This window comes from Notolepis coatsorum (genome assembly GCF_963971535.1).
Source record: "Notolepis coatsorum genome assembly, chromosome: 2".
In the NCBI taxonomy this organism is placed as follows: domain Eukaryota; kingdom Metazoa; phylum Chordata; class Actinopteri; order Aulopiformes; family Paralepididae; genus Notolepis; species Notolepis coatsorum.
The window spans coordinates 189,634,301-189,646,530 of NC_140166.1; the positions used below are offsets into that span (position 1 = coordinate 189,634,301).

At 44.6% G+C, this 12,230-nt stretch overlaps 1 protein-coding gene across 1 annotated transcript in view; it reads left to right on the forward strand.

The window, feature by feature from the left end:
• The first annotated feature begins 475 nt into the window (after positions 1 to 475).
• The window catches only part of btbd2a (BTB (POZ) domain containing 2a), a 31,996-nt gene continuing 20,241 nt past the window's right edge, over positions 476 to 12,230 (forward strand). Inside the window, exons 1-5 of the mRNA XM_084309040.1 lie at positions 476 to 1,016; positions 1,455 to 1,574; positions 2,680 to 2,836; positions 7,405 to 7,510; positions 9,138 to 9,335. Coding sequence (XP_084165166.1) covers positions 772 to 1,016; positions 1,455 to 1,574; positions 2,680 to 2,836; positions 7,405 to 7,510; positions 9,138 to 9,335 — 826 coding nt within the window. The 5' untranslated portion in view covers positions 476 to 771. The remainder of the gene's footprint in view (positions 1,017 to 1,454; positions 1,575 to 2,679; positions 2,837 to 7,404; positions 7,511 to 9,137; positions 9,336 to 12,230) is intronic.

Consider the following 12,230-nt stretch of genomic DNA (forward strand, 5'->3'; position numbering starts at 1 on the left):
CACATTGCATCATTGAAAAGTTACATTTATTTCCCTATAAAATGTAGATGCGTTGCCCCCCCTATTCAGAATACTGATAACATTACACAGCACAACCACACAGACACAAAGTTGATCTGTAATGTGTGGTTATCAACTAGCATAATAATAGGCCTGTGGGCCAGGTTACACAAGGACATAACCTCCTAGGACCTAGACAACCTGCCCTCGACTGGGAATTCTGATCATCTATAATTAACCCCAGTAATACACTTAGGAAGATACATCTTATTCCAATATGAAAAGCTGACTGCTTTCAGTGACTATTCCCCTGGTAATTATCTAGGCCACCCCTGTCTCTCTGGCCTCAGCCTCTAATTCCTCCTGTCTCTGGGTCTGCGCTGTAGTGCTTGTTTCCCAGTAGCAAACCCCGCAGTGCTCTCCATCTGATCCAAGATGGCTACTACTGGGGAAAGCAATAGCAGAGCACCATCCCTCAATTTCCCCACACCTGGGCCCTTGGGTAACGCTCAGCCTATCAACAACGCACATTCCTTGCCCGCCACAAACGAGGGGCCAGCGGGAGCCACTGGAGGGGCCTCACGGACAACAGCGAGTATCTCAAACCCTCAACGGGGCCCTGGTGGCCGTGGCACTGGTGGCGCCGATGTGCGAGTAGATACTTCCCCGAATAGACAGCACGCCGCCCCGCAGTCAGTGGCTCAGAGTGCTACGGCAGCCAGAGCTGCAGCCACGGCGGCCGCAGGAGGAGCTGCATCTGCTGCGACAAACATGATGACAGCGTCGGCAGCATCCTCCACAGCAGACCCTCCGACCGTCTCAGCCTCCTCGCTACCCAGCAGTAGTAGCCCGTCGTCTGCGGCCGTGTTAGTGTACCGGGAGCCAGTGTACAACTGGCAGGCCACCAAAAATACGGTAAAAGAAAGGTTTGCGTTTCTGTTCAACAATGAAGTGCTGAGCGACGTGCATTTTCTGGTCGGGAAGGGAATGGGAGTGCAGCGGATACCAGCTCACAGGTAAGGGCTTTTTAAATTTGACTGGGATACGGGGTCGGCCTATTGAATGCGCATTTAATTTATCCCGACGAATGGATATTTTACAGCATGGTGTATTGCATTCACAAACACCCGCCCTTCATGCGGGATTCGGGAATGGCTGGCTTTAAAGCTTATTGCCAACTGCCAAGCCTTGTACATGCCAGCCTAGTGCTGCGGAAGACTACAATGTTTACAATTTAATAAGCATCTTTCTTATTGACACCGTTAATTGGAATTATCACACTGACACTACTTGGCATTGTTGGACTATCGAATTGGTTCCAATGCAAAAATACCAATAATGACTGCGTCTGTAAAATGATTTTGTATCGCATTTGACCACTTCTAAATGGGCAAGCACATATTCAAATGAACAGACGGTGCCATCGCTTTATCTATGCCCATTTATGTCGGTAGATTTGCCCTTGCAGTTGGAAGTGCTGTGTTCGATGCAATGTTCAATGGCGGTATGGCCACTACCTCCACCGAGATCGAGCTGCCTGACGTGGAGCCTGCCGCCTTCCTCGCCCTGCTCAAGTAAGCTTAGAGAGCAGTCCAGCACCCTCAACTGAATGCAGAAAAGGACCAAATACTTCTATAATATATCATATATAGAGGATTGTCAAGTCATGTCTTGTGGTCCATCAGAGCCTCCTTCCCATTATTCCCATTAGTCATTACATGTGCCTTTAAAGGGAAAGTTGAGAATTGTTGACCCCTAGCCCTATTTCGTGCTTACAAAATGATGTTGTCAATCGGTAACAGACAGTCCTTCCTCAGCACAATCCATGGTGTTCTTCATATTGGATTAACTGCAGCTCTGGCTAGTTAACCACAACACGAGTGCAAAGTCAATTGGGTACAAGCTCTGAAATAAAGCTAGTTTCTGTGTTTATTTCAGGGCTTGTACAGAGTGGATTGTGGCCCCAATTGACTTTCCATTTGTTTTGTGGCTAAATTGCTGGATCTGAAGGTATCCAGTTTGAGCAACAGCATGGATTGTCCAGAGAAAGGACTACCCACCAACAATATCACTGAACAGTAAGTAGGAAAGAGGGCTAGGGTTCCAAAATGTGTCTTCAAGCAGGACCTTTTTTGAAGAGATGACCATCTCTACCTGGATGATCATCTATTTGAAACATAGACTATTTCTTTCTTTCTCCTCTCTCTCTCTCTCTCTCTCTCTCTCTCTCTCTCTCTCTCTCTCTCTCTCTCTCTCTCTCTCTCTCTCTGACTGCTGTATGAAGGCTCTCTCTCTCTCTCTCTGACTGCTGTATGGAGGCTGTTTATGACTGTGATATTACCTATTGTAGGGCTGTCCTTGACTAAAGAAATTCTTCGATGATTAATAATCATAGGACATTGTTGACTAATCGATTAGTTGATTTCATTGACAAATCTGAAATGTGAGTTTCGGACGTGCTATCATGCAGGACCTCTTTAAATCTAGTGCTTACCAGAGGTGTGCTCATCATTTCTTCCCTGTAAGTAACAGATTCAGCACGTGTAAAAAGGATCAAAAGTGACAAATCAACTTAACAAAGCCTTGGTCGACTAAGACCAAATGATTGCCTAATAAGAGTTGGCAGCCCTACCTATGTGAACTACCCAGAGGACTCATGTCTGTGGCCTGTATGTGTAGGTTTCTGTACTCGGACGAGGTGCAGATCGGTCCGGAGACAGTGATGACTACTCTGTACACAGCCAAGAAGTACGCTGTCCCTGCCCTGGAGGCTCACTGTGTGGACTTCCTGAAGAAGAACCTGAGGGCGGATAACGCCTTCATGCTCCTTACTCAGGTACCACCTCACCACCTCCTCCTCACTCCTGACCCAGGTACCCCACCTCACCGCCTCCTCCTCCACCTCCTCCTCACTTAGGTACCCCACCTCACCACCTCCTCCTCACTTAGGTACCCCACCTCACCTCACCTCACCAAAACATGCCGGCAGCCTGTGTTATCACTGGGGATGGGTCTGAGATCTCAAAAGTCCAATACCGCCGCCTAATGCCTTGCGGCCGCTATTGCACTCCATTTGAAACTATGTGGCTTGGTGTCTGGGCCGAGCTGCGGCCTGCGGGCGGGGTCTAACTACTCGGTCAAACCAAACGCTTATAACGCATGCATCGACGAGGGTCGGGTTCATGTTCAATGCTGGATTACGTTGGCACCTTGATCGACATCAGTACTTGGAATGGCGATCAGATAATTGGAATATTCTTTTCGGGACAGATCCTGGTCAAGGTAAGGACTATATGGTATCAATATTGCGTTGATCCAAAAATTCCTTCATGCCGATCGGGGTGTGTGTGTGGTGTGTGTGTGTGGCGTGTTCCGTTGGTTGCGATCAAATTACGGAGGGGCGCCCCCCCCTTCATGCATCCATGATGAAACATAATACAGATAATCTAAATTTGATTTGAGAACAGTAGCTAGTCCAGGGAAGAAACGATAACGCGTTTACTGAAACTACACTCATATTCACGACGGTATAAAACGGAAATGTATGGATGGAAAAATTATCAGTTTTTTGCATCTTGACCGGAAGAAACTCAATGACAATCGACCTTATTATTAGATCCATAGATATAATATAGCTTTAGGCCTGCAAACACAGCCACGTATCCCCATGTTAAAAGGCGCTGGCCTTTCAACTGTAACAGTAAACAGCGACAGCTGGCGCTGAAAGTGTTAATAGGCCTCTTTGTTTACGGTTTGATTATCACTTACAAAGTAAAATAGTGCAGTGCAATAAAATAGTTAGTAAAATAGAATAAAATAATGCAATAGTGCATTGCAATAAAATAGTTATCATCGTATTTTTTCAGGAGGCCGGTAAGGAGTGCATTACAGTAGTCGAGTTGGCTTGAGATAAAGGCATGGATCTGGTTTTCAGCGTCCTTTTGATTTATAAATGGCCGTACTTTAGCTATGTTTCTAAGGTGGAAGAATTATGTTTTTGTCAACTTGTTGATTGTGATTTAAAGCTTAGGTCTGAGTCTACCATAACACCAAGACTTAACTCACTCAAATACAGTTAGCAGCTGGATAGACCACAGATGGAAATGAGCTTCTGCTAAATCTGGTGCAAACATATTTTCATGTAACAATGATTAATTGTCAAAAAAATAAATATATATATATATATTTTTTTTTTGGAAAGTAGATTCGGGGCTTTTCAGAAAACATTCGGGGCTTGAGCCCAAGTAGCCACCCCCTAGCCCCGCCCCTGCTCTGGAGGTCTCTGTGTAGGCCTACAGTATAGTTTAGGTGTTGGATAACTCTATGACAATTGTGCCTAGTGTCTGTTTCAAGTTTGGAAATGACCTGTTTCTGAAGTGACTATGAGAGGAAATATTCACATTGTGGCTTGACATTGTGCACCGGAAGAACAAACTACCCACTACTGCATTGGGCTGCATATAGTTCACTGTAAATAACGAGATTAAGGATTTGATTATGGATTTTGTCCTGTCGGAATCTAAATGCAGAGGTTGTTTTGTGTAAATACTTTTTATTGTTGCTTTTGCCTTCCCGGATCTCTCCTTGAGCTGGTACCGGGGCGATACAAACTGGGCCATAATGTTAAATGTATTGACAGTCGCATACACCTCACATAGTGCAACTCTCACACTCAGTCCCTGTTTGATCCATCTCTATTGTAGACAAAAATACATCTGTCCAAACAGACTTAAATAAATAAGTCCAAACAGCAGATGTGTGATGGAGGCATACCTGTCAACCCTCCCGTTTTCCCCGGGATTCTCCCATATTTGACACTTATTTCCCGCCGTCCTCCCGTTTCAATATTTTCCTGTAAATTTCCCATATTTTCATTTTGCCCTTCAGTTCTTACTAAAAAGGCTACATTACCCGCTGTGAATAGGACAGGCAGCAGCCTGGAGCCCCCGCCAGTAGAGGTGTGGAAGAACAATCAGTGCTCTTTAGGAGGCACTGAAACATGATGGTGGTAGAGGTTGGCGGTAGTGAGTACACTATCAAGTTAAACTGATAACATGTATTTAACTACTTGTTTTATAGCAACACTAACTATCACCGACATCTAAGAAGGGAGATCCTCCCTTGAATGGCCCTTCTAATGTTTCTCCCCTCCACATTGCCTGTGGTGCTTTTTTCCTATTGCTAGGTTTTTAGTGAGTTTTTCCTTACCTCCGCGTGGGGTATGTCTGGGAGTGTTGCATTCATTTATTAATTAATAAATTTTACATTTATTTTGGATTTCATGGTGTTTTGTTCTTGATGTATTGTGTCGTGTGTTGTCGGGCCTTAAACAAATGTGATTTTATTTGATTAACTAAACATACAAACACAACATCATGTTAATATTTGGTTGTTCACAACTGATTATTTCACCTCTTCCTCTACCAGATTTGTAGATGATACAAAGTAGAAATGGAGATTATTGTTGAATGATAGATATACAATATATATACAAGCAGATATACAGTACAGTAATGACATTGTGATGATACCAGAGAGCGGACTGATTGCTATATAAGAAGTCAATGGGCCTCATTCAACAATACTCTCTTATTTTTCTTATATTCTTGCTTACCTGTCTGTTAAGAGAACAATAAGAAAAGCCACCGCCACATTCATCAAGCCGTTCTTAAAGTCCAAATCTGTTCTTACCCAGGTTTTTTGAATGGTGAATCCCACTCATTCTAAACTGGATGCACGTTCTCGCGCAAGTCATTTGCATACAGAGACACGCCTCGCGGGCTCATTATAATACGAGAGCCGTGGGTCTGCATCGGATCCCCCGGCCGTATTCAAGCGCTGGAGCGCTTTGCGATGGATCAAAATTAGATAGGAATCAAATGTATTGTCATCATACAGCACCTATAGCTATATAGTGGAATATACTGTATTAATATAGTAATATAATAGTAGTTGGCTAGTTGCACGCTTCTGGCCACCTCCCGCAGTTCGCGCATACACACGTACTGTATACAGTACGTGCTAAATGAATCGTTTCAGCAAAGTACTGTAGGCTTTGTCAATACTGAACGACTGTGTGTTGTCAAGAGCCAATCGCACAGGTTGCCACTCATCTGGCTCTGCAAATAGATCTAGAGTCTGAATATCTCCGCATATATAGCCTGATGACTGGCAGTGCACATAGTACAGTGCATGCTCCAAGTCAAACTGGATGACACATCTCTCTCAAATCCATTCTGAGAACAGAACGCAGTGCCCGCGACGCGGGTCTTGATTGATTGAAAATTGTATTAACAGATTGCAGAATGGGTACAATACAGTACAGCTCAATACACACAATTGTTAAGGGGATGGAGACCAGAGAAAGTCTTTCGTCTTGTTTACATCAGACAGTACTGCTACATCTATACATTTATGACATACCAGATCTACAAATACAGTACTGTTTGTGATACAAAAAGAGTTAAAAAAAAAAGAGAGTATATACATTTGATGTAGAAACTACATTGGAGGGTTGGGGGGGGGGGGGACTGTACATTGGAGGTGGTTGGGTGGGTGGGGTGGGGGGGGGATGGGTAGGCGGGTGGGGGTAACTGTACATTGGATTATCGACGAAACCTACTTGGTCCAAGAAGAGGGTCTTGTGTATTACTGGGTTTAAGTCAGTTGTTTATTTATTTATGTTTTACTGTTTGCATACGAGGTGGTCCGCAAATGTTCTTGATAACAATCTAGTGGTCCGCATAAAACAGAAGTTTGGGAACCACTGATATAGACGATCTCTAAATATGTGTTCTATGCTACGTATACAGTACTGCATATCTGTATGTCATGTCATAAATGTCATGATATATATCTGTATATCTGTATGTTATGTATGTCATAAATGTCATTATGAATTGAAAATGGGGGACCTGATGTAAACAAGACGAATGTCTTTCTCTGGTCTGCCCCCCTTAACAATTGTGTGTATTGAGCTGTACTGTATTGTACCCATTCTGCAATCTGTTAATAAAATCTTCAATCAATCAATGGCCTGGGCGGCCAGAGCATAACTGTTCTAACAGCAATATATAATCCATTTCAGACAGAACGCACGCAATAAGTTATAATAATAATAATTATTATTATTGAAAAGTTCTGTATTTTTAAAGTTGTATTTGGGGGCAATTAACCAATGGTAGGCTTTTTCTTTTATAATTTTTTTTGGGGTAAGAATTTCTTATTTCGGTATGAGTGCTCTCGACCACTCTTATTATTTGTTCTTGCCTGAGAAAAAAGCAACAATAAGAAAACTTTGCTGAATCCCAGGTAAGAACAAAGTAAGAGGAAATGCTAGTTAAGAACGAGATCTGTTCTTATATCGCTTCATGCATGAGGCCCAATGCTCTTTTGTTTTTCTAGGCTCGGCTGTTTGATGAACCCCAGCTGGCCAGCCTCTGTCTGGAGAGTATTGACAAGAACACATTGGATGCTCTAGCGGCAGAGGGCTTCACTGACGTCGACCTGGGTAGGTAGAACACTGCTTACTGGGACGTCTCATGGTCCCCCAAAAACACATGGTAGCTGTATCACCGTCAGTCGACTCGTAGCCTCAAGGACATGAACCCTTAACCCCTTCACTGAGACAATACAGTTAACCCTTTGTCATGTGGTAGTGAAATGGTTAATTGTTTTACGAGTTGAATTGCAAGGAAGGGATGTAGACAGAGAGGAATATCCTTGCACAAATATATGTAGTAGCCTAGTCTATTAGTCAGTTTCTCAGAGTTTTAATATACAATAGTATAGTGTCTATGGGGCAAGGTTTACAACAATGTTGCTGACCAGGTAGGATGTGCTACATCTCACTATTCAGCCAAATGCGCTCTGGCATCAGTGCGCTTACATTAAACACCATTCATTGTTTTGTACGGCTGTGTTACACATGTATAGTTATTCTGCAATTACACACACAGTATTATTCTTTTTGGTGATTAGTCGGGTGGTTCTTCCGCTTTAAGGTTGTGCCTTAAAACTGTTTAACACACACCTACTGTGCACATGCATTACACACATCAATACAATCAATAAATACAAAAAAACAAACACTTGCTGTAGCTCATCATGTTATACACCATTACACATAATCCAGTAGGGACTTGAAATATGACCTTGTTGTATCCCACAATCTCTCTAGGCCCAGATCAAGGTGCCTTAGTGTGGCGGTGGTTCTTTCTATCCCTATTAAGTCTATAAACTCTTCCAACCATCTGCCCAAGCGAACACAAGTTGGAATTCTTATCTTCCAATTCATACCAATTTTCTGTTTTAGCAGCGAGACACGCCATGTTACAAATCTCACTTTCCTTACAGATACGCCTCCTAGTATAGACACAGCATAGGACATTGAGGAACATCAACCTAGAGGATCTCTGTGAGGGCATTTGTTACCACTGACCAGAGGGACTTCACTCCAGCCAGGGCATTCTCACAGACAGTGTATCAGGGTGCCTCTTTCACCTCAGCCATGCCAGCATCCTGAATTTCCCCAAGGGGATCAATAAAGGAATATCTTATCTTATCATATTTGTCTGAGACCGTTGCATTCATTTTATTACATTTCACTGGGGTAATATAGGCCCTATGCTAAATTTGAATTTGAATGATTCTATATTTGACACATTTTGATATTATTTAAGTGTTCCATATTCTTTGCCATTTGGCCCTGTGTCCTTCTCCCAGCAAGGTTGTATTAGTGTCTTACTTTGAGCTGTAGAGAGGCTCACTAATTAATACAAACTAGAGGCCGATCCTTTAGGCATCATTTAGGTTCTACTGTTCCTTTACATTACTATATGAAACTATTTTCACCTCAGTGATTTATTATGTCTCCCAGACATGTCATGTTAGAACTCTGCCAGCCGGCATTAACTAATGGTTTGCCTCCTGTTGAAAATAAAGGATTGTGTCAAAGAGGGCAAGATGGGAGAGAGATTCTCGTCATTTTGAGCCTTTTTATGGACTAATTTAACAATTCTACAAGAATAAATTAATAACTGGATTATCAGGTCCTGCAGGAGGAAAGAAGCCAAAGATGCTTTGTTATTAAGATTAGCAATAATCCTGATGCAACATTGAACCGGTTTCCTGTACAGACACACTGGTCGCGGTGCTGGAGAGGGACACGTTAGGGCTGCGTGAGGTGCGTCTGTTTGCAGCAGCTGTGCGCTGGGCGGAGGCAGAGACCCAGAGGCAGCAGTTTCAACCCACTCCAGAGAACAAACGCAAGGTCCTGGGAAAAGCCCTGTCTCTCATCCGCTTCCCTCTCATGACTATTGAGGAGTTTGCAGCAGGTACAATATCAGTTTGACACACACACACACACACACACACACACACACACACACACACACACACACACACACACACACACACACACACACACACACACACACACACACACACACACACACACACACACACACACACACACACACACACACACACACACACACACACACACACACACACACACACACACACACACACACACACACACACAAAGCTGATAGAAGCTTTTCTGTGTCAGTGGGTCAGTTCATGTCGGACTCTACCCCACTGTCCTGTGGGGTTACGCAGGGTTCTGTGCTAGCGGGCCAATGCTGTTCTCCCTATATATGTTTCCCCTAAGCCAGATTATTAAACGTTTTAATGGAATATTTGATCAATTTTATGCGGATGACATCCAATTGTATTGTTCTTTTAAGCCCAGTGAGTGTAATAGTTTTTGCATTATTAATGAATGCATCTATGCCATCAAGAGCTGGATGGCTGATAATTTCCTTCAGCTTAATGCAAGTAAGACAGAAGCCCTCATTATTGCTCCCGACCACATCATCCCCATTATAAAAAATTCTATTGGACCTTTAGGTCAGTGTTGTGAAGGATCAGATTAAACCGAATATGTATATTTATTTATATATATATATTTAATTGTATTTGTATATCGTTTGATATCCCCTGTATATTCTTTGTACAATATGCATTGAATATCCCCGTTTCTACTAAACAGCCCATAATAGTTTCATTCTACCATTGGACGAGAACCTGGCGCCAGGTTGCCATACCCCTAGGTCCAAGTTCAATCGTGCCGCCTAACATGTCGAGGCAACCCCCGGTTCCGCGCAGTAATATGTCGGGCGAAATACGAATGGTACTATTTGTTCATAGCGCATATATATATGGCGCCAGTAAAGTAGAACTTTCTTTTAGTCCAGTTCTTTACCCTCCAACAGAGTGACAGACGCAAAAGCCTCCCCACGACGCACGTGCGGTGTAGTAAGGCCTACTTGGCCCAGAATAGGCATTGAGATATCGTGTAGATTAATAGTTGAATGGTCATAGTTTGGCACCATACCGTCGAGTTGGACGTATTCTATTAAGCTAATAATAGTCTATTTTATGTATGGTGCATCGTTCGGTTAGAGTTCTACAGTTATCAGTACCCCCATCGTTCCTGACGTTATCTGGACGCTTAACCAGGCTGGTCAGACCCCTAGTGGTGATTGCATCCGAGGAGCTCCGGGCCAAGAGCGACTGGACCTGTATATTGGATTACTCTACCCAGACGACGGCGAGCCTTCCACGGCTTGGATTATGCTTTGTGTGCTTTGATTATTCCATGGATAAAGGCCAACACTGCTGAGTGTTGGAATTACCCCCCGGAGAGGACTCCAGGTGAGACGGCGCTCTACACGTGAGGTCGCCTCACGTCTCTCCGTTGTGGACCGGCAGATACCGTTCCACAGAGGGTCCAGCTGTATTCGTCTGCGGCCCGAGGTTCTGTGGGCACCGTGTCCAAGACTTTGGATTCTCCCAAGACACCGTCGGCCAGATGGGATACCGCCAGCGGCTTCTCTAACCCCCCCCTCCTACTGTCTTACAACCAGCGGGACCCCCCCCCCCCCTTAGTGTATCCAGCTATAATCATTTAAGTACCATCGCTATCGTTTCCTAAATATTCCAGGTTGTATACTTACTCCCTGCGCAACCAGAGATTGGACATTCAATGTTGATTTACCTACGAATACTCATTTGCCATAAAAGTGCATATTCCATATTTCAAATCATAAATGTAATTAAGTGATCGTTGTATACACCCTTTGCTGTATTAAACCTTCGATTTGGTACATTTGTGTTGGTTCGTTTCATCAGGTGGGAAAGTGTTCATCATACTTATATCTTGTACTGGGTGGCCAGAAGTTAAAGTACATGAGGTAGTGGTATTAAATATCATATCTAACAATACAGTCAGGGAATTGTACCCCTCAGTTACAATTGGTCCTTCGAGCCGGAGGGTAACTAGTGTAATATTAATATAGTGTTATTAATATCGAAATGGCCTATGATGAACACTCCACGAAACGATCCTCCTAACCTAGAACGCCCGCGTCGCAGACGACAGACACCTCAGTACTTAGAGGCTTACACTGTCAGTCAACTACCTAGCCTTAGACAAACGGTAAACGCGGTAAAAGTAGAAAGTAAAATTATGTCTGACCTTAACGAGCAGGTTTCCCCGACCACAGAGCCCCTAGTAGGTCCTAATGCAACTGACCAAGCTCACGGTGGGGACCAGGAGGGAATTGACATGCCTTTACCCCCCGCCACTACTCAAGAAGTAGTCCCCGAACAGCCCCGGGAGGAAGACAACCCTACAGAGAGAGAACTCTGCACGGAAGAAGAGGAGGAGAGCGCCGAGGAACTAGAGCTCCAGGACTCCCCAACGAGTACCCCCAGGAGCGGCTCACGCAGGAGCGGCTCACCTCCACAACCGCCTTCCCCCAGCGAAGCGGAGAGGACACTACAACAGGCGTTCCTCGTCAGCCTGACAGCCTCTACCGAACGCGATCGGCTCCAAGCACAGACGCTTAGCGAGCGCGAACGTCTCCAAGCACAGGCGACCAGCGAGCGCGACCACCTCCAAGCACAGCAACGGAGCGAAGAACAGCGCACACACCTGGAGATGAGACGCTTCCAGATGGAAGAGAATATGGCAAGAGACCGGGCCGACGCCCAGCGCGCCGCTGCCGGTGCCCAAAGAGAAGCAGAGCGCGCCGCCGCCGACGCCCAGCGCGCCGCTGCCGGTGCCCAAAGAGACGCAGAGCGCGACAGACTACAAGCGCAACTAATAGAGCAGCTGATCAAAAAGACTCCCTCTCCCTCCGCCAGGGGCTCAAGGAACTCGT